Source organism: Phyllopteryx taeniolatus, chromosome 7 (assembly GCF_024500385.1).
Source record: "Phyllopteryx taeniolatus isolate TA_2022b chromosome 7, UOR_Ptae_1.2, whole genome shotgun sequence".
NCBI lineage: Eukaryota > Metazoa > Chordata > Actinopteri > Syngnathiformes > Syngnathidae > Phyllopteryx > Phyllopteryx taeniolatus.
Genome location: NC_084508.1, coordinates 31,403,035 through 31,427,133, shown reverse-complemented (window position 1 = coordinate 31,427,133; position 24,099 = coordinate 31,403,035). Strand labels below are relative to the sequence as shown.

At 41.3% G+C, this 24,099-nt stretch overlaps 1 protein-coding gene across 4 annotated transcripts in view; it reads left to right on the top strand.

Annotated features, from left to right (window-relative positions):
• The window catches only part of gmds (GDP-mannose 4,6-dehydratase), a 287,840-nt gene that overhangs the window by 263,208 nt on the left and 533 nt on the right, over positions 1-24,099 (top strand). For 3 of the 4 annotated variants that reach the window (XM_061778512.1, XM_061778513.1, XM_061778510.1), the window contains one exon: positions 22,199-22,267. In XM_061778512.1, coding sequence (XP_061634496.1) covers positions 22,199-22,267 — 69 coding nt within the window. The other variant, XM_061778511.1, reaches the window with a different exon arrangement.

Sequence of the window (24,099 nt, the reverse complement as noted above, 5' to 3'; positions counted from 1 at the left end):
GGCACTCCGGTTTCCTCCCACATCCCAAAAACATGCATTAATTGGAGACTCTAAATTGCCCGTAGGCATGACTGTGAGTGCGAATGGTTGTTTGTTTCTATGTGCCCTGCGATTGGCTGGCAACCAGTTCAGGGTGTACCCTGCCTCCTGCCCGATGACAGCTGGGATAGGCTCCAGCATGCCCGCGACCCTAGTGAGGAGAAGCGGCTCAGAAAATGGATGGATGGATGTATTTCTGAATTTGAGATTCGACTTCCCGACAGACCTTCCTCTCCAGCACCCCTGAATAGACCTGACCAGGGAGGCTGAGGAATGTGATCCCCCTGTAGTTGGAACACACCTTCTTAAAAAGTGGGACCACCACCACAGTCTTCCAATACAGAGGTACTGTCCCCGATGTCCACGCGATGTTGCAGAGGCGTGCCAACCAGGTCAGCCCTACAACATCCTTTAGGAACGCCGGGCGAATCTCATCCACCCCCAGGGCCTTGCCACCGAGGAGCTTTCTAACCCTAGAGATAGGAGAGGGCGCCTTAGAGACCCCAGGCTTCCCAACGCCTTCCTCATCGGAATGCGTGTTGGTGGAATTGATGAGGTCTTCGAAGTATTCTCCCCACCGGCTGACAACGTCCCAAGTCGAAGTCAGCAGTGCCACATCCTCACAATACACATTGTTGATGGTGCACTGCTTCCCCCTCCTGAGACGCTGGATGGTGGACCAGAATTTCCTCGAAGCCATCCAGAAATCGTTCTCCATGGCCTCACCGAACTCCTCCCATGTCTGAATTTTTGCCTCAGCGACCACCAAAGCTGCTTTCCTCTTGGCCAGCCGGTACCCATCAGCTGCCTCGGGAGTCCCACAGGCCAAAAAGGCAAGACAGGACTCCTCCTTCAGTTTGACGGCATCCATCATCGTTGGTGTCCACCAACGGGTTCGGGGATTTCCGCCACGACAGTCACCGACTCCTTTACGGCCACAGCTCCGGTTGGCCGCCTCGGCAATGGAGGCGCGGAACATAGTCCATTCGGACTCAATGTCCCCCGCCACCACTGGGACATGGGTGAACTTCTGCCGGAGGTGGGAGTTGAAAGTCCTTCTGACAGGGGATTCTGCCAGATGTTCCCGGCAGACCCTCACAATATGTTTGGGCCTGCCAGATCAGACCGGCATCTTTCCCCACCATCGGAGCCAACTCACCACCAGGTGGTGATCGGTTGACAGCTCCGTCGCTCTCTTCACCCGAGTATCCAAGACATGTGGCCGCAGGTCCAATGACACGACCACAACGACTTAGGGTGTCCTGGTGCCAAGTTCATGTGTGCACACCCTTATGCTTGAACATGGTGCCACCACTGGGACATGGGTGAACTTCTGCCGGAGGTGGGAGTTGAAAGTCCTTCTGACAGGGGATTCTGCCAGATGTTCCCGGCAGACCCTCACAATACGTTTGGGCCTGCCAGATCAGACCGGCATCTTTCCCCACCATCGGAGCCAACTCACCACCAGGTGGTGATCGGTTGACAGCTCCGTCGCTCTCTTCACCCGAGTATCCAAGACATGTGGCCGCAGGTCCAATGACACGACCACAACGACCTAGGGTGTCCTGGTGCCAAGTTCATGTGTGCACACCCTTATGCTTGAACATGGTGTTTGTTATGAACAATCCGTGGTGAGCAGAACACCTCTCGGGTTCTATTGGTGTGGGACGTTCCTCCCAATCACACCATTCCCTGTCTCACTGTCATTGCCCAGATGAGCATTAACTACTGTTGGGTGCATAGGCACAAACAACAGTAAGGACCTGTCCCCGCACCTGAAGGCGGAGCGAGGCTACCCTCTCGTCCACCGGGGTGAACCCCAATGTACAGGCGCTAAGCCGGGGGGCAATAACACTACACCTGCTCGACGCCTCTCACCATGGGCAATTCCAGACTCCAACCCCTCTCCAGATGACTGGTACTAGAGCCCAAGCAGTGTGTGGAGGCGAGCCCGACTATATCTAGTCAGAACTTCTCAACCTCACACACCACCTCAGGCTCCTTCCCCAGAGAGGTGACATTCCACGTGCCTAGAGCCAGCTTTATAGCCGGGGATCGGATCGCCAAGGTCCCCGCCTTCGGCCACCGCCCAGCTTACCCTGCACCCGACCCCGATGGCCTCTCCCATAGGTGGTGAGCCCATGGAAAGGGTGCCCCACGTTACCCTTTCGGGCTGTGTCAGGCCGGGCCCCATGGGTGCAGGCCCGGCCACCAGGCACTTACCTTCGAGCCGCACCTCCAGGCCTGGCTTCAGAGGGGGGCCCCGGTGACCCGCGTCCAGGCAAGGGAAACCTATTTCCATTTATTGTATTCATCATAGGGGTTTTGGGAGCCGTGCTTTGTCTGGTCCCTCACCTAGGACCTGTTTGCCATGGGTGACCCTACCAGGGCGTGAAGTCTCAGACAACTTAGCTCCTAGGATCTTTAGGAGACACAAACCCCTCCACCTCGATAAGGTGACGGCTCAAGGAGATGGCAATAAAACATATGAAAATAAAAACATAGTGACAGCTGTATTGAAAAGGTGGTATATATATATATATATATATATATATATATACATAGACACACACACATATCCATTTTGCATAGGGCTTGTCCTCATTAGGGTCGGACCCTATCCCAGCTGACTCTGGGCGAGAGGCGCGTTACACCCTGAACTGGCCGGCAGCCAATCGCAGGGCACATATAGACAAACAACCATTCGCACTCACATTCACATATAAATAAAGTGGATTGGATTGGATTCACACCTACCATTCACACCTATATACACACACACACACACACACACACACACTGGGTGTAACGATTCGTTTTAGCAATGATTGGATTTGTATCATGATTCGTGTTTGCTGATTTGATTGAAGAACAATATTGGTTCATATTAGAATGTTACGATTCAAAACAATTCAGTGGCTGGAAATCGATTCAGTAACTTTTTAGCCAAAATTTCATCCAGTGTGACTGTGAAAGAAATACTTGCATACTGGACAGTGCAGGTGAAATTTCTTCGATGCTCATTGTTTCTTGTAAGGGAATCGGGTAAAAGCTAATTGTGGTAATGATCAAGATTTCCCTGATGTACATTCCTTTTATTTCTTAATGTGGACTGTACTATATGTGTTTTCTAATGGACTATGAGTGTGCTTAATTAATAAGTTGATTGATTGATTGATTGTAATGCTTTGCAATAAAGCAAAGGGGAAACAGCAACTTATTGGTGTTTATATTACAACCCCAATTTCAATGAAGTTGGGATGTTGTGTTAAATAAAAACAGAATACAATGATTTGCAACTCACGTTCAACCTATATTTAATTGAATACACTACAATGACAAGATAGTTAATGTTCAAACTGATAAACTTTATTGTTTTTAGCAAATAATCATTAACTTAAAATTTTATGGCTGCAACACGTTCCAAAAAAGCTGGGACAGGTGGCAAAAAAGACTGAGAAAGTTGGAATGCTCATCAAACACCTGTTTGGAACATCCAACAGGTGAACAGGCTAATTGGGAACAGGTGGGTGCCATGATGGGTATAAGAGGAGCTTCCCTAAATTGCTCAGTCATTCACAAGCAAAGATGGGGTGAGGTTCACCTCTTCGTGAACAAGTGTGTGAGAAAATAGTCGAACAGTTTAAGGACAATGTTCCTCAACGTACAATTGAAAGGAATTTAGGGATTTCATCATCTACGGTCCATAATATCATCAAAAGGTTCAGAGAATCTGGAGAAATCACTGCATGTAAGCGGCAAGGCCGAAAACCAACATTGAATGCCCGTGACCTTCGATCCCTCGGGTGGCACTGCATCAAAAACTGACATCAATGTGTAAAGGATATGACCACGTGGGCTCAGGAACACTTCAGAAAATCAATGTCTGTAAATACAGTTGGGCGGTACATCCGTAAGTGCAACTTGAAACTCTACTATGCAAAGCAAAAGCTATTTATCAACAACACTCAGAAACGCTGCCGGCTTCTCTGGGCCCGAGCTCATCTAAGATGGACTGATGCAAAGGGGAAAAGTGTTCTGTGGTCCGATGAGTCCACATTTCCAATTGTTTTTTGAAATTGTGGACGTCGTCTCTTCCGGGCCAAAGAGGAAAAGAACCATCCGGACTGTTATGGGCGCAAAGTTCAAAAGCCAGCAACTGTGATGGTATGGGGCTATGTTAGTGCCAATGGCATGGGTAACTTACACATCTGTGAAGGCACCATTAATGCTGAAAGGTACGACTGGTTAGAGCGTCTGCCTCACAGTTCTGAGGTCCGGGGTTCAATCTCCGGCCCCGCCTGCGTTGGTTTTCTCCGGGCATTCCGGTTTCCTCCCACATCCCAAAGACATGCATGGTAGGTTAATTGATGACTCTAAATTGCCGTAGGTGTGAATGTGAGTGCGAATGGTTGTTTGTTTATATGCGATTGGCTGGCAACCAGTTCAGGGTGCACCCTGCCTCCTGCCCGATGATAGCTGGGATTGGCTCCTGCACTCCTGCGACCCTTGTGAGGATAAGTGGCTCAGAAAATGGGTGGATGGATGGTATATACAAGTTTTGGAAAAACTTATGCTGCCATCCAAGCAACGTATTTTTCATGGACACCCCTGCTTATTTCAGCATGAAAATGCAAAACCACATTCTGCACGTGTTACAACAGCGTGGCTTCGTAGTAAAAGAGTGCGGGTACTAGACTGGCCTGCCTGCAGTCCAGACTTGTCTCCCATTGAAAATCTGTGGTGCATTATGAAGCGTAAAATACGACAACAGAGACCCCGGACTGTTGAACAGCTGAAGCTGTACATCAAGCAAGAATGTGAAAGAATTCCACCTACAGAGCTTCAACAATTAGTGTCCTCATTTCCCAAACGTTTATTGAATGTTGTTAAAAGAAAAGGTGCTGTAACACAGTGGTTAACATGGCCCTGTCCCATCTTTTTTGGTGTTGGATTGTGTTGCAGCCATAAAATTCTAAGTTAATAATTATTTGCTAAAAAATAAAGTTTGTCAGTTTGAACATAACATATCTTCTCTTTGTAGTGTATTCAATTAAATATAGGTTGAACATGATTTGCAAATCATTGTATTCTGTTTTTATTTATGTTTAACACAATGTCCCAACTTCACTGGAATTGGGGTTGTATTTCAGTAATGATTTTATTGGGCCTTTTATTTGTTTATTTATTTATTTTCTTTCTAGAAACAAAGCACTGTGAGGTTTTCATGAGGAAAAATTTTTCTGAGTAGTTTTAATAATACATAGAGTTCTAAATAAATGAACAAACCTGCTCTTTGTAGCGCAAAAACGTGTGCCTGACAGCGTGCACTAGTTGACATTGTCATTGCTTCTCCTCTTGTTACCCCTGTGCTCCCCCTCAAGGGGAACCTGCTATATATATATATATATATATATATATATATATATATATATATATATATATACACAATAGCATACAGTTACAATAGTTTATGCCCCCAAATTTCTGAGCAGTACTTAGCAGAAACTTTCTCTTAGGTGTTCAGTGTCTTTCTCTCATCCTTATCACTTTATCGCCAGCCAACAAACAAAATAAAACACTGAATCTAGGTGGAGGAGCAACTTTCATCTCTCTCGCTCTCTCCTATAGCTCACAATGTCATGTTCTGGCTCTCCCTGTTTAGGCACGATGAGAACAGCCGATTTCTGAGGCTGATAACAACAGGAATGTTGCTCAAAGAGGAAATGCTGTCCTAAAAAGGTCGTGTGCAGGTGTAGTCTGCTCTCTCATCCTTACTGTACCCCCAGAAAATGTAATAACCCCCAGTAAAATTAATTACTTTAGTGTTATTCGTCACCATCATCAATTATTTTCAAACTTTCTGCTTTTAAATGTGACATCAATGCAGAGTTCATACATTCTTTAAACGTTCGTGCTCGAATAGTTGAAAAATGCGTATTTGATACAATAAATATAAATATTCATTTAATAAAGCACTGTCAAACGGTTGCTTTTAAATGAAACCCAGTACAAAAACTAAACATTAACCCTCATTGTATGTTTCATACAATAAATTTATAATATAATAAGATTTAGGAGCTATCATTGTAACTTCTTGGATTGGATTGGTTTGTTTATATGTGCCCTGGAATTGGCTTTAATTTGGATAATTGGGTTTTGCACAAATTATAGCCTATGAAAATTTGGATTACAATAGTAATAAGAAAAGATTAGTCAACTAGTTGTGATTACATCGATTAACAAAATTGTGGACAATTAATTTAATAATCTAAATCATCATGTATTTTTTGAAACTTTGGTTTCTCTCAAAACTGCCTCTGTAGCTTCCGCTGCCTTTTCTGCCTTTCTGTCCTTGAAGCACATGCGCAGTAGTGGTAATCCAGGTCAGCTGTGATGTGACCAAAAAAGATAAGGCCAAACAGTATCATGACTAACAGGCAGTGACACACTGAAGTTTGGGCGTATTTCACCAGAAATACTACAGAAGAATGCAATGCAAAACCAGCAAGACTGAACTTGCTTTTCATGGCAGCACGACAGTGATGCACGAGGATCTAAAGGAAAGCACGTTGTGGCTGATTCAATTTCTGATGAAGAGGGACAGTTGTCTCGGTAAGCAAATTGGCTAGTTAGCTGCTAACATTAATATCAACGTTTAGTGAGCCACTTGCTAATAGCTTTAAATGTTAACATTAGCCTAACATTAACAATGACGATTTCATTTGCCTTAGCACATATGTTATGTGTTGGCTAGTTAGCTGCTATCATTAATATCAACGTTAGTGAGCCACTTGCTAATAACTATAAAAGTTAACATTGGCTTAAGGTTAACAATTACGTTTTCATTAGCCTTAGCACATACACAGTAGGTTATATGTTGGCTAGTTAGCTGCGATCATTAATATCAACGTTAGTGAGCCACTTGCTAATAACTACTGTATAAACATTAATATTATCTTAAGGTTAACATTGACAATTTCCTTCGCCTGAGCACATATACTGTAAATTATGTGTTAGATGTAGGCCTGCAGCAACAAATCTATAAAATGGATGAAAATCGATAAAGTGTTGGCAACAAATTTCATTATCAATTCGTTGAGTCACGCGATTATTATGTAAGTTACCCTGTGCTGTCCCTGTTGTGGTCCTTGTTGTGTGCCAAAAGTATTTAGAAGAAAAAAAAATCTTTAATACATAAAATTAGCATTTAAAAACAAAAACAAAAAAAAGCATTTTATGTGTTTGACAGTCATAAAGTTGGGAAACCATTGCAAAAATATAAGAATTTGAGAAGGGACCAATATTTTTTCACGGCACTATATGCCTCGTTATGTGTGTTCCCTGGGGGTGGTCACCAATAGGGTGGGTTTTTTTGTTGTTCAGTGTGGTTAGTGAAACAACTGTCGTGCACACCAATCAGTCGACCAGTTTTTTTTTTATTTCAGTTTTTAAAAAAATATATAATTCATAATTTGTCACATTTTTAACCAATTCATTTATTAATCAAATAAATAATTGACCAATTAATCTATTATTAAAATAATTGTTAGTTGCAGCCCTAGTTTGATCTAATAGTTAAATCAGTGATGTCATATTTGAATTGTAAATGTGGTTGCATTAATATCTTATAATGCTACGTTACAGTGCTAAAGGATTATGTTCCTCTGAATTTTTTTAGGTTCAGGTGCTCACTTGATTTCGTAGATCTACTTTAAATTGTATGGACAAAGGAAGCAAAGCACAATTATCGATATTAGTTTTCTTTAGTACAATGCTTTGTTTTCCTACTTTTACTCAGCTGTTTACACTCTCATCTACATTTAAAAAATGTTTGATGTCTGAGAAGAGTGAAATATGCTTACAAGTATATCTTGTTGATATTTTGTATTTACACTAGTACATGGTATTCATAGTGCAGCTACTGCATAGTTTTCGTTTCCATTTTTAAAATGCACTAACCATTTACATCTAAAAATGTTAAAGGACAGAGTATTGCAATCCTTTGCACTATCATATGTTACAATGTCAGGAATGCTGGTACAAGCTACAAAGTTTATTAAAATTTGAATGTACTATCATCTTAATTGTCATTATTTTTAGTTTGCACATACACTTCAAGCTGGAAGCTAATGATGGTAATATAAGAGCAGCTACTTGCTGGTGCGATAAGCTGCAATTCAAATATGATCTGGTAAATCGACTAGTCGCAAAATAATCGGTAACTCGTCAGTTATCAAAATAGATTACAATACAGAGATTAGCATGGCACCTTCATACATAACTACTGTGATGGGTTGAATGTAGACAACAAATTTCTCCGATATGCATGTTAAAAAAAAGTGCATCATCATGACAGCACAGATGATGATTACTAGGATATATATATATAATTATATATAATTTGAATATTGTCTTTAGTTTTTCAAATTTTCATATTTGCTAGTGTAATAGGCTAATCTGCTGCTAATCTGTGATTGCTGTACAACAGAAGTCACTAATTGGCAGACCGCGGACCTTTCCCGTGGACCCAGACAAAAAAGGGTTATGATTCAAAATCTGACGTGCGCTTCTGTTTTAATCAGCGCAGCCATTGTAGGCTTTACGGTCCTGGTTTATCCATCCATCCATTTTCTTTACCGCTTATTCTCATTTGGATCGCGGGCTGGTAGAGCCTATCCCAGCTATCTTCGGGCAGGAGGCGGGGAACACCCTAAACCGGTCGGCAGCCAATCGCAGGGCACATAGAAACAAACAACCATTCGCACTCACATTCACACCTCTGGGCAATTTAGAGTCTTCAGTCAACCTACCACGCATGTTTTTTTGGATGTGGGAGGAAACCGGAGTGCCCAGAGAAAACCCACCCAGGCACGGGGAGAACATGGAAACTCCACACAGGCGGGGCCGGGATTTGAACTGCGGTCCCCAGAACTGTGAGGCAGATGTGCTAACCAGTTTCTCACCGTGCCAGTAGTAGTGATTTAGTGAATGTCTAAACATACAGACCAATTATATATGCTAGTTAAGCCATCCCATTTGACCATACTCAGCCAATCAAATCTGCATTTCAAACAGTAAACACTGTGATTCATGGTGCGGTGATGCAGACCAGATAGAGAACGATAGAGCCTCAGAGACAGATGGTACAAAAGAGAGACATAAAGAGGTCTGTGCCAAAGAAAATAGATAAAGATGGAGAAAGGGAGCTAAAGACTATATTCGCCTTTAATATTGCACTGGCGAAATTGAAAAAAAAAGATAAAATTGAAAAAAAAAGAGGCGATAGAAAATCCATCCATCCATTTTCTGAGACGCTTATCCTCACAAGGGTCACGGGCATGCTGGAGCCTATCCCAGCTATCATCGGGCAGGAGGCGGGGTACACCCTGCACTGGTTGCCAGCCAATTGCAGGGCACACATAAACAAACAACCATTCACACTCACATTCACACCTATGGGCAATTTAGAGACTTCAATGAACCTACCATGCATGTTTTTGGGAGGAAACCGGCGTGCCTGGAGAAAACCCACACAGGCATGGGGAGAACATGCAAACTCCACACAGGCAGGGCCAGGGCTTGAACCCCGGTCCTCAGAACTGTGACGCAGTCATCCACTGTGCCGCCACGGGATAGCAAATACAGAATAAAAATACAGAACAAATTGCGTATCTCAAAAAATTAAATGGCAACATATTTTGTTGCTACCGTCAGTCTTTGCAACTCAACTTTATCTATAAAGCACTTGCAGTGGAAGCAAAGTGCTGTAAAAATGCATACACAGTAGGATCTATGAAGAAGTTAGTGACAGCCTCTGGACATGAACTCTATTAAATATGATATTTGTTTTTTTATAATATTGTATTTCTATATTTGCTTGGTGGGAGGGGCGTATCGAAAAGAAGGGACTGTGGGGATCGAAACAGGCGGTTTTACTGGGGTACGAGTAGGGCTCAATATTTTGTGTGTGTGTTTCGATCAATTTAATGCAGTAGTTCGGTTTTCTTAAGTAATGTGTAAGAGACAAAGAACACCCAGTTGTTCCGAGTGTTCCGGACTCAAGTGTTTCACAGCGTGTGTGAGAGTATGTTCATGGTGCAGCAGAGGTGAAAAAGGAGCAAGAGTAACAAAGAGCACCAAATAGCAGTGATTTGAATGTCGAGACTTCTCACTTAACCCTGAGAATGCAGAGAGCTCAGCCAGGAAATGAATTAGAACGCACAGATCTCCTCAGTGTGAGTGTCTTGTATCATTTCACTTCATTGTCTTTCTCCTTCCATCATGTTTAAAGATGCTACCTTTACCAATGCAGCTTTTAAAATCAGCTCTTTGGTACTTACAGTATACCTTTCTACCTAACCTAAAAGGGAGGCCATTGTCTAATCTACTTTAGTGTACAGTATATAACACAAATGATGTTTTCATTTTAAATATTATAGGGTTTGATTCTTGTATTCTGTATGTGTTCATTCTCATGTAAATTAAGAAAAGAGGTGATTTGATTCTTGTCTTGTTAGGTTTGTGTTTATACAGTGAACCCCTGCTACATCGCGATTCACTTTTCACACCTCTGCTATAGCGTGGATTTTTAACTGATCATTGAGTTTTTTCGGTGGTCCCCGTTTGGACCATATCCTTTTCGATAAACAGGGATTTACTGTAGTCTTCAAATCAAGTGGCTGCTAAAATTATTATCATGCATATGCAGTATGCCCCTATGGGGGGCACAAGCCAGTGCAAACTGTAGGCCGGTCCCAAGCCCGGATAAATGCAGAGGGTTGCGTCAGGAAGGGCATCCGGCTTAAAACTTTGCCAAACAAATATGAGCGTTCATCCAAAGAATTCCATACCGGATCGGTCGTGGCCCGGGTTAACAACGTCCGCCACCGGCACCATTAACCTGCAGGGCGCCAGTGGAAATTCAGCTACTGTGGGTCGAAGACGAAGGAGAGGTGGAAAGCAGGTTCTTAAGCAGATTGAGAAGAGGAAAGAACAGAGCCTAGAATTGAATGTGGGGACTTTGAATGTTGGGACTATGACGGGAAAATCTCAGGAGTTGGTTGACATGGTGAATAGGAGAAAGGTTGATATATTGTGTGTCCAGGAGACCACGTGGAAAGGGAGTAAGGCTAGAGGTTTAGGGGCAGGGTTTGAATTATTTTACCATAGTGTAGATGGGAAGAGAAATGGAGTAGGGGTTATTTTAATGGAAGAGTTGAGAAGAAGAATGTCTTGGAGGTGAAAAGAGTATCAGCTAGAGTGATGAGGCTGAAACTTGAAATTGAGGCTGTTATGTGTAGTGTGATTAGCGGCTATGCCCTACAGGTAGGATGTGACCTAGAGGTGAAAGAGAAATTCTGGAAGGAGCTAGACGAAGTAGTTCTGAGCATCACAAACAGAGAGAGAGTCGTGATTGGTGCAGATTGTAATGGACATGTTGGTGAAGGAAACAGGAGTGATGAAGAAGGTGATCAGAGAGACAAGCAGGAGAGTACTTGGTGTATCTTCTGGCAGGAAAGGAGAGTAGAAGACTTGGTGGTGGAACCTTACAGTACAGAAAATCATACAAGGAAAGAGGTTAGCTAAGAACAAGTGGGACACTGAGAAGACCGAGGAGAGGCGAAAGGAATACATTGAAATGTGATGTAGGGCAAAGGTAGAGGTGGCAAAGGCCAAACAAGAGGAATATGACAGGTGTGCCAGGTTGGACACTAAAGAAGGAGAAAAATATCTACAGAGGTTCGCCAGACAGAGGGATAGAGATGGGAAGGATGTGCAGCACGTTAGGGTGATTAAGGATAGGAAGGATAGAGGATAGGAAATGTGTTGACTGGTGCCAGTAGTGTGCTGGACAGATGAAAATAAATCGTTGAGGAGTTGATGAATGAGGAAAATGAGAGGGAAGGGAGAGTAGAAGAGGCAAGTGTGGTGGACCAGGATGTGGCAATGATTAGTAAGGGGCAACTTAGAAAGGCATTAAAGAGGATGAAAAATGGAAAAGGCAGTTGTTCCTGATGACATTCCTGTGGAGTTATGGAATCATCTAGGAGAGGTGGCTGTGGGGTTTTTGACCAGCTTGTTCAACAGAATTCTAGCGGGTTAGAAGATGCCTGAGAAATGGAGGAAAAGTGTGCTGGTGCCCATTTTCAAGTACAAGGATGGCGTGTAGAGCTGTGTGAACTATAGATGAATAAAGTTCATGAGCCATACAATAAAGTTATGGGAAAGAGTAGTGGAGGCTAGACTCAGGACAGAAGAGAGTGTTTGCGAGCAACAGTATGGTTTCATGCCTAGAAAGAGTACCATAGATGCATTATTTGCCTTGAGGATGAGTACAGTTAAAGTCAGAACGATCTAAAGAAAGCCTATGACACAGTACCCAGAGAAGAACTGTGGTACTGCATGCGCAAGTCTGGAATGGCATAGAAGTATGTTAGAATAATACAGGATATGTACGAGGGCAGCAGAACAGTGGTGAGGTGTGCTGTAGGTTTGACAGAGGAGTTTAAGATGGAGGTGGGACTGCATCATGTATCAGCCCTGAGGCCTTCCTGTTTGCAGTGGTGATGGACAGGCTGACAGATGAGGTTAGACTGGAATCCCCGTGGACCATGATGTTTGCAGATGACATTGTGATCTGCACTGAAAGCAGGGAGCAGGTGGAAAAACAGTTAGAACGGTGGAGGCACGCACTGGAAAGGAGAGGAATGAAGATTAGCCGAAATAAAACAGAATATATGTGCATGAATGAGAGGGGTGGTGGGGGAAGAGTGAGGCTACAGGGAGAAGAGATAGCAAGGGTGGAGGACTTTAAATACTTGGGGTCAACCGTCCAGATCAATGGTGAGTGTGATAAGGAAGTGAAGAAATCAGGATGGAACGGGTGGAGGAAGTTGTCAGGTGTGTTATGTGACCGAAGAGTCTCTGCTAGGATGAAGGGCAAAGTTTATAAGACAGTGGTGAGGCCAGCCATGATGTATGTATTAGAGACCGTGGTACTGAAGAGACAGCAGGAAGCAGAGCTGGAGGTGGCGGAAATGAAGATGTTGAGATTCGCTCTAGGAGTGACCAGGTTGGATAAAATTAGAAATGCATTCATCAGAGGGGCAGCCAAGGTTAGATGTTTTGGAGTCAAAGTTAGAGAGAGCAGACTTTGATGGTTTGGACACGTCCAGAGGAGAGATAATGAGTATATTGGTAGAAGGATGATGAGGATGGAGCTGCCAGACAAGAGAGCTAGAGGAAGACCAAAGAGAAGGTTGATGGATGTAGTGAGAGAAGACATGAGGGCAGTTGGTGTTAGAGAGGAGGATGCAGGAGATAGGCTTACATGGAAAAGGATGACACGCTGTGGCGACCCCTAAGAAAAGAAACGAAGAAGAACACACATCATGTAAATATTGACCAAACAAGACCTGGACTACTGACCAGAAAGAAAGTAAAATGTTATCTGTTTCTAAGTGACTACAATAATCTTCATCAAATTAAATGTATCCATCCATCCATTTCACGGGCATGCTGGAGCCTATCCCAGCTATCATCGGGCAGGAGGCGGGGTACACCCTGAACTGGTTGCCAGCCAGTCGCAGGGCACATATAAACAAACACTCACATTCACACCTACGGGCAATTTAGAGGTGTCAATTAACCTACCATGCATGTTTTTGGGATGTGGGGGGAAACCGGAGTGCCCGGAGAAAACCCACGCAGGCACGCGGAGAACATGCAAACTCCACACAGGTGGGGACGGGGATTGAACCCCACACCTCAGAACTGTGAGGCAGACGCTCTAACCAGTCGACCAACGTGTTGCCTAAATTAAATTTATGTTATTTGTTATTGTTTTTATTAAATCATTGATGTGTGAAGCATAGTGATTAAACATGCAGTGGCACACAGCAATTGACAAGGCAATTCAGTGCTTTACCAAGCATGCAACAATTAAGATAAGACTGGAGGAGTTTTTCTCTTCTTGTCACTGTCTCATTCAGTCTCCTTTCTTTGTGTGATTGTGGGAATCTGGTCAAAAGAACTGAACCTACAGTATGGTTCAAACACTCATGCATGTGCTCCCTCCCCACACATACTGTACACTACTCTTATTTCTATTCTGCACATTAATAGACATTTTATTTCTGTTTGACCTCAGTGGCAGTGAACAGTCACCTGAGCCCTCCATTCTCTTTTCCCCTCCTTCCCCCTTCAACTCTCACTCCCGGTCTGCAGCTTTATGCTGACTCTAGGAATTATGATCTGTTTCCCGTCCGCAGGAATAATAGAATAAAGTTGGAGGGAGGGGTCAGGAACAGATGTGTCGAGTAGTAGGAACAAGTACAGCTCCACTCTGGTTCGACACTGAGAACACATGCACTTTTATCCAGATGATCCCAATTTGTATCCCATAGGCATCCCAAATTAAGACGGTCATTTGGAAAAATGTGCCATGTATGATGCTAATCTCTACCACCCCCCCAGCCGCGTGAACACAACAAGAGTGTCAAATATTAGCAACTCCGCCAAGATTTTCAGTTTGACACGTACTGTATGTGTGAAATTAGGTCAGCACATGCAGCATAAAGGCTTGATTTGCACAAATGTGGAGGGGCTTGGTCAGCAACACTTTAGTGTTGTCATGCTCCATTGGCAAATTGAAATGTTTACACTGAAGATTTAAGTCTGCTATGTGTATCAGTTTTATTCTTCGTGTGTATGTGTGTAGATTGTAGTGTATGTACTTATCAGAATGACAGGGCCACCCTTTAGAGGTCACTTAACACATTGTGCACAGGCCAAGCTGCATGGGGAGTCAGGGAAGGAAACCTCGGCAATACTGTAACTCACATAAAACCAACGCTCTCTCTCTCTCTCTGTCTCTCTCTCTCTCTCTCTCTCTCTCACTCACTCACTCACTCATTCACACACGCACATGCAGGCACACACACAGAGCATGGTAAATACATTTGCCCTGACCTTTGTCCCCTTGTTGGGAGTGGCTGTCTGGGGTTCCAACAAAGTTCCAACTCATTAAACCCGAATTCAGTGATGCCTTATTAATTTAATAATATTGCATTGAAATCACTTATTAGTGCTAAATTTTATAAACAATCAGTAAGGTATGTATGGATGGATCTATTCTTTGATATTGCCATAAAAAAATCTATAGCTGAAATAATGAGCATCTTAAATTACTGTACAAACTGAACAATACACAAATACATTTTGTTTACAAATGCTAATTTTGTTTACAAATGCTAACTTTGATAACTTTTTCTTTTTAATTTAATTTGCCATACTACTGGGCAATTTCAGTCAGTGTCCTTTGTATTTACACAACATGTGCAATTGCTGGCCAATGCATTAGGAACATCTGCCCAATGAGATCCAATACAAGAGCTATAAAGATTAGGTTTGATGGACATTGTCAGAGGGTATTGAATTAATGATATATGTATTATTACTGTCATAGTTTGCAACAGTCTGGAACTGCTCTGCATCACACTGACAGTTGTGTCTCATGTAATACTGTAGTAACCCCATTGAGCTATACGAGCATTTTTTTTTGTCAGGGGAATTCAGTTTTTCAGAGAATAAAAACAGAGCAATTTCACAGGACTGACAGATAAGTTAAAACAAGCACAATCAACAACAGGTTGGACCTCACCTTTGAGCTTCTGAAGCATCTCATAAATCTGAATACTTTATTGATCCCGTAGGAAATGGTGTTGTAAATTCTAAGGTAATAATATCTGCCTTGCCACTTTTATGACGCCATCGTTATTGGACAGCAGGAGTCCTCTTTCCCGCAACCAACCGCACACCTGAAATGTAGTGCGTTTCCATGCATTGTAGACCCATTTACATGTTCCCTGAATCTGAGGCAGTGGTTGAAACACCGCCACAAGAACCTTTCAGTTCCAAGGATCAAGGACAAAAAGTTCTGATACTTTAGGTTAGGGTTATCCAAACTACAACTTAAGGGACCTTTGTGGTCCGCCTTCCATTGTTTTGCGGCCCACAGCATATACTCAAAATAACATTTGACATGGCCCGCATCACTATTTTTTTTTTAAATGGTGGGGGGGGAGCTTGAAAACTGTGAGCGTTGAAAAAGTGGGGGTTACAACAACTACAACTACTGTATAACTACTATCAAAAAAATTGGTTTAATATAGATAAGCAAAATAGCATAGCATAATAGGCCGTCATTTTTTCACATTTACTGAAAACAATCAAAAACACAACAAATCCAACAAACTAGATTCCTGTATGCGGATTTCCATGACCTCGAGGACCGAGAATCTACACAGACTAAAAGAAAAAACACATACTCTTAGTTATAGCAAGCACATTGGTGTTGTTGTATTGGTTTAATAATAATAATAATAATCATAGTTTTATTTATAAAGGACTTTTCGAGACACTGAAAGACGCTTAACAGTCACACTTAATTACTAAAAGCCATTTTAAAACGAGTTTTGGTGAGCGTTTTCAACAGGGTGAAGTTATTGATGTGTTTTGGGAGTGTGTTATAAGCAAAAAAAAAAATGACAAAAATCGTTTCCTTTAATTTCTGCTCCTTGTCAATGTCCAATGAATGCTCTTGTTTTGGTTCTGAATGTGGAGATCCACACAATGCTAGGGTAGACCTATTTTAGAGGGTTACAGGGCTGCGGGCCAGCCCAAAATGTCTGTTTTCACCTTTAACAGAAAGCTGGAATGTAGTAGTTTCTAAAAATAACTACAATTTATAAACAATAAATAATTGTTTGTGTATATTGGCTTTACTGTGTTTACTAAATTAAAGGTGAATGATTTCAATCATCCTTACATCCTTCGATTTTTCTGTATGCGGCCCTCGGGGGAAAAGGTTTGGACACTCCTGCTTTAGTGGCAAAGTGGCAAGTACAGCCTCCACACTCAAACTGACACCAATAAAAAATTTGCTTAAAATTGTTTGTTTTGCACTGCGGGAGGCAGCTCGACTACTTGCAGGGAACATAATCCAAGTACAACATCCAAGATTCAAACCTGCATTCCAATCAGAACCTGCTGGCAGCAGTGCTAACCACATGGATCACTGTCCAGCCTCAGGTTCAAAATCATGTTATATCATGCACATTAGCAGCTTCTCTTATTTCATTCCTCCTCACTTGTCGCTAGCTGATCCCGATTATTTTGTGCTTTGATCGACTGGATAGGTTGATGCAATGCTGGTTGAGGTGCGTTAGTAGCTGACCAGTGACACGTTTGTGACTCTGGGTCTCCCGAGAGTGTGTTCTCATCTGCTCACGCACAAGCTCACACACCTGTGCACTGCGAGGGCCATGTTTCTGCAGAGAGACAACCACATCAGGGCTTGAGAGAGAACTGCTTTTTGGGCCCTGTTTTCCCTTCTTGCTCCCATTCAATGCAACTTTAGGAGGTCCTGATGCGGTGTCGTCAGTTTGGTCAAAAAACAACTTTTTAGTCTGGTCAACACTATTTGCTTTCCTTTCTAATGTCGTCTTCTCTACTGCACGGTTGCTACCTGACTTCCAAAACAGAACTGTTGTGTTTAGTTTATTTAAACTTTAAGATGAAGGCAGTTTCTACTGTTGCGAAGACATCTGTTTATCCATTATACGAAATTTGACTTGGGCCCATCACAGAAGTGACACAATGGAGCAATGGCCAACTTTCCAGCACCCAGGGATCACATTTTTGGTTGTTGGGACTCAAGAGAGATCATCTCTTGCAAGTACATGTGTGACCAGTGGGGGTACAACCCTAACCTGTAAATACCTACTCTGATTGCCTTGTACTGCCTGTGTGCTTTATGGAGCATGCTCACACTCAGTCGTCTCCTTTAAATTTTTTTAAGTTGAGTTTAATGGGTTCTTTTTTTGTGGGGAGTGTTGGAAAAACAGTAAGGCCAAGGGGATTTGGAATACTACCACATAGATGGAAATATTATTTTATTAACACTTCACTTTGCAGTGTGAGATTCTATGTGACAATAACAGTCATACAGAGAACCAAGTTCACCTCTCATCCAATACCTTTTCAACTAACATAACATAATAAACATGATCGTGAAATTTTGGTGATTTATTTTTTATTTTTTTCATTTTTTGTTTTTATTTATTTATTTTACCCAGTCCAATAAATATTTTTCAGCAAACTACTAAACCGGAGGCAAAGAACTTTAACATCGGGGTTATTTATCCATTGATTATTTGTGATTTTTAGTCATGGGTTAAAAAGCAGCAATGCTGTAGCCAAGGCTAGCATTAACAACAACAAAATTAAGATTGTTCTTTTCTAATGTTGCAATATGTAAAGCAATACACCATAATATCCCTTTACAGATTACGCACTATATCATATATCCTCCTCTTTTGGTGAAATATTGTCCAGCTCAAGCTCTATACTGATCTTTTATAGCTTCAACCAGTTGCCGCTTCTGTCTTCTGAATGGATGTTCACTGGTCCTTTTATTTGTCATGGTGCTATGTTGTATCAACTTCACCCTTGGGGAGAGTACATACTTCTGACTCACTACATTACATTTACCTACAGTCTTGTTTTTTTTTTATTTTATTTTTTTAATTATATATAATCTGTAACTACATATTTTGAGGCACAGGGAGAGTACTGCTTTTAACAGAGTTTACCAGCATCTTGGTGTTCGGTTCCAAATCGGATCCATATGAAGATTATATTGTGCCCCATCTGTTTGTAGTTTAAGTTCAATTATTCGTTACATGCTCTGTTTGGGGTGAATTCACATGGCTGCAGAGGACTTGTTAGGAGCTTTTTTTCCACTGAGTGATCCAAACTCTCTGTCACCTGTCGAAATCCTTGTTGACAAAAGGAGCCACTGGATTAAATTAAATTAAAACGCTGTTAATGTAATTTGGTCAGAAAAAGTACTAGACACACATTTATAGCAGATACTGCACATCAGCACCCAGGCACAACAGTGTTAAAGAAATGAGCAGAATATTTTATCTCTACACAACACAAATTGTGATAGTAATACACAACGCAGTTCTTCTTGAAACAATTTTTTAATATTTTTTAGTTTAATGTTTTAAACTTTCAAAGCTTAAAAATTATTTTAAAGGTCTGCAATTGATGTGTAGCACAAGTTGAGGCAGCACACGAGAAAAAAATTGACAAGCTGTCTTGACGGCATTGTTTTAGTCAGGTTATGGCGAGCACATAGAGCAAATTTCTTTCTTGGAAACATGACATATTTCATACATTGCAAAGTATAATTATGAAGCAAGTAAATTGTAATCAAATCATGAAGTAAGTCATCCATAATGATTACACTGTAGCGCCATGGTAAATTATGACTGATTGCTGTACATTATGAGTCTGAAATCGTTTCCAGTTCTGCCTTCAGCGTCAAAGTGGATGTTTTTTTTTTGTTTTGTTTTGTTTTTTTTTTTGTTTTTTTAACAGAGCAGTTTCATCATTTTTATTTATTTATTTATTTTTAAACTTCCATCTGCTTCTCACCTTGTAATTCATGTAGGAATGGAAATACTGTAAGGACCGCGAAGTTACATAATCCTACTTTTCACGCAACATGAATTATACACTTACTGGACGCTTTCTTGTGCACACCTGGTCAGTTTAATGGCATCCAATACTACAAATGTAGCAAGACATTGACTTTGAAAAAAATGTCCTTTTTAATTGTCAGAGAGACATTAATTACACTCTGATCTAAATTATTAACCATATGCTGTTTTTGGTAATTTTCATAAATAGTCACTGCGATTTACATTGAATAAAATGATTTTCTTATCAATAAGCCTCCCTGACAATTGGGATTTTATTTAATTTTAAAAAATTTAATACTGCTAATAATAATTAATTTAGTATGCACAACTCTTACAGGTTGGTAAAGAACGCTAAAAAAAATCTGTTTTACTGTATTTTTTTATTTACATAAAGGTTTTTTTTTCAACCACGAAAGACATCTTTGTCGATCAAATTACAGTCTACAGCCAGTCTTCAATGTCATTTAAACAACTCTCTCATCCATTGAAATTTGAAGTTCATCGATAGTTTTGCCTGTAACTCATTTGATTATGCAACCATTTCTCCCAAAGTTGCTGTTTGGAGTTACACTGTTGTTCAGCCTCATATAGTAGAGCTTCCTTTTAAATATGATCAACGGGTTGTCAATAGGGTTGAGTTCAGGGGATGAAGGTGCCCAAACGCGTTTTTAACCATAGCCGCAAAAACTTCAGTTATAATTTTGTTTTGTTTTTGGTTTTTTTGCGTGTGCGATGATGCACAGTCTTGCATGAGAATTCTCAACTTTCTTCACCCCAAAGCAGTTATTCACATTATTCGCCCATTACTGTTGTAGTAGTGCAGCAATTAATGATGGGCTCAGTACTGTGTATTCTGAGTGTTGGGTTAAAGGGGAACTAAAGGCAATTTTGTTTTTTGCAAGAATACGTTGTATGTGCCCCTTTTAGTCTAAACACGCGATTCTGATTAATATTGCATTTGTGGAATAATAATTCAAACTGATTAATTCATCAGTTTACATCCATCTCAGGGAACCGCCATTTTGGGCTATATCCCGCTCTGCTGTCGACCGAAATTAATGTTCCAACTACCCTCGCTCTCTCTAACTTTGTCTCCAAAACATCTAACATTGGCTGTCCCTCTGATAAGCTCCATTCTAATTTTATCCAACCTGGCCACTCTTAGAGCAACCCTCAACATCTTAATTTCCGCCACCTCCAGCTCCGCTTCCTGTTGTCTCTTCAGTGCCACTGTCTCTAATCCATACATCACGGCTGGCCTCACCACTGTTTTATAAACTTTGCCCTTCATCCTAGCAGAGACTCTTCCGTCACATAACACACCTGACACCTTCCTCCACCCGTCCCAACCTGATTTCTTCACTTCCTTACCACACTCACCATTGCTCTGGATTGTTGACCCCAAGTATTTAAAGTCCCCCACCCTTGCTATCTCTTCTCCCTGTAGCCTCACTCATCCCCCTCCACCCTTCTCATTCATGCACATATATTCTGGCTTACTTCGGCTAATCTTCATGCCTCTGCTTTCCAGTGCGTGCCTCCACCTTTCTAACTGTTTCTCCACCTGCTCCCTGCTTTCACTGCAGATCACAATGTCCTCTGCAAACATCATGGTCCACGGGGATTCCAGTTTAACCTCATCTGTCAGCCTGTCCATCACCACTGCAAACGGGAAGTCCTCAGGGCTGATACATGATGCAGTCCCTCCTCCACCTTAAACTCCTCTGTCAAACCTACAGCACACCTCAACACTGTTCTGCTGCCCTCATAAATGGCCATTACTAGTCTTACATGCTTCTCTGCCACTCCAGACTTCTGCATGCAGTACCACAGTTCCTCTCTCAGTACTCTGTCATAGGCTTTCTCTAGATCCACTTTACAATGTAGCTCCTTCTGACCTTCTCTGTACTTTTCCATCAACATCCTCAAGGCAAATAATGCATGTGTGGTACTCTTTCTAGGCATGAAACCATACTGTTGCTCGCAAATAATCACATCTGCCCTGAGTCTAGCCTCCACTACTCTTACCATAACTTCATTGTGTGGCTCATCAAACTTTATTCACTTCGTCTAGCGCCTTCCAGAATGTCTCCCTCACCTCTAGGTTGTGTTACTTACGGCAACAGATACTGAAAAAAAATAATGCACCTCAACTTGTGTCTTTTATTTAACTAAGATAACAGATTTTGCCGTATCAGGTTCCTCCAGGTTATTTGATTCGCCCACTCAAGTATGTTTTTGTGAGAATGTGCGGGCCACAGAGAGAACGAGAGGCTACTTTGAAAATTCATGTTTTTTCAAACTCTCTTTGGTGGTCTCAAACATTTCTCACTGGGTCTTGAACCCGGCACAAAACACAACAGGGGAGAAAACAAGTAAGGGGTTGTTAGGAGGGGAAATCATGAGTTCTGGTCTTGGGGTTACGCCACCAGAGTCCCACAATTCATCATGGTCTGGCACCGAAGGGGGGAGACTGTCTGGACAGATTGGTGCTGGGAATATATGAAGACACTAAAACTTCACCCAGCTGTTGGAGTCTCCTGTGTATGGCTACCTGATAGACACGCGCCAACATTTGTTGTTCTTCACTTTTTCCCCTATAGGATTACCTCCAAGGGGACAGCAGCAAAGCATATCAGAAGTTGGGTTGGAAGCCAAAGGTGACTTTTGAGGTGAGTCAAGGCTTGATTTTAACACTCACCAGCTGGTACCATGGATGGAGTCACAAGAATGTTTTTCCACACCGGCAGTAGCTGCTACTACTGTATACAGATACAGTATGAAAATATTTGTTCAGATATACCGTAACTGATACAGAAAAAGAATCTCTTGACATGCTCATAATGGACCACTAAGGTATATATATTTTTTAACCTGCTAGGATACAGAGAAATAGTGTGACGAGTGCTTGACAATGTGTGCGTACTGTATCCCAGTTTCGACAACTCCTCAATGTAGCTGCAAATGTCACACTGATTAATTCAAATCAAGGGATAGGTGCACGTACAGTTATGTGTGCGATGAAAATCATAAGAGTAGGACACCACTTTCAATGATTGAACAATTTTGACATAACTTCCCGAAATGAAGTCTGTTACCTGATAAGTACTCCCTGGCCAGGTGTGAACATAATGGTTTAACACTGTATTGTCATTTACGGTGGTGTACAACTGCACTACATCATGGTTCTGTTTTAGTTATTTTATTTAGTGAAGACAGTATTGTTGATACAGTGCTTACAGTGGAATTACAACTTGATATAATTTTTTTTGATTTGATTACACTATTGTTTGTAAATATTTAACATGAATCTATTTTTTTCTTTTTTTAATATAACATGAATAATTTAGATCTGTAATTTTTTAAATTTATATTATCTGTAAAGATACTGTAAATAATTCGGTTCTATTTTAATTTTATAATGTTCATCATATTTTCCATATAATGCATGAAAAAAAATATATAAAAGACACATTTGGCTAGATTTGTTTTCCATACTGAAAATACAATTTTAAACAAAAACAATATGAGATCCGATGAGGACTTGATATTAAATGAGCACTTGATTTTATTTGGGGTAGGGGGTGTAATGGAGGTTATTTGACACGAATAATAAACAATCAAGTTTCAAAGACACATTTATTTTGTTGTTTATCCTAATAATCAAAGTCTCTTGGAGGTACATTCAGAATGACTGGTAGCTTGTATTTTTGGAATCTGCATGATCAAGTATTAAAAGAAACTATTTGCTTATCCTGCGATTGCCTGGCGACAAAGTTCAGGGTGTACCCCGCCTCTCGCCCGAAAATAGCTGGGATGGGCTCCAGCACGCCCGCGACCCTAGTGAGGATAAGCGGTACAGAAAATGGATGGATGGATGGCTTTACACTGAGGTGGGCAAAGTATGGCCACCGGGCCACGTTCAGCCCACCACGTTGTTCAATCTGGCCCACTGAGCACTAATGTTAACAATAGATTTTTTGCCTTAATTTAGTCTTTTTTTTCCCTAAAATGTGTTAATTGAAATGTATTTATTGTTTTTTTTATTCATTTACCTCCTATTTTAATTGATTTATTATAAATAGTAAAATAATCAAACATCAGTAAAATGAGGATAAGTGGAATAGAAGATGCGTGGATTAACTAATAACATATTTTTCTTAAATCAGTTGATGGAATAATTTTAATTTAATTATTATGAATGATAAAGAAATGAAAGTATTTTGTTCCCAAAAATAAATATTTTGCATACACATTTTAACTTTTTTTTTTTTTTATAAATACTCATCTACGGAATACACAGCCCATCTGTTGTTTTTCAAAATCAAATATGGCCCTTGAACAAGATGTTTTCTCTGCACCAGTGATTGTCAAAGTGTGGTACTTATACAACTAGTGGTCCATGGCCTCACTCAACTAGTACGCAAAAGAATCAATAAATCAAATGTTCACACTGTGCAGGTTAGAGTTCTTTCAACTTTTTTTTAAATCAGTGCATTACATT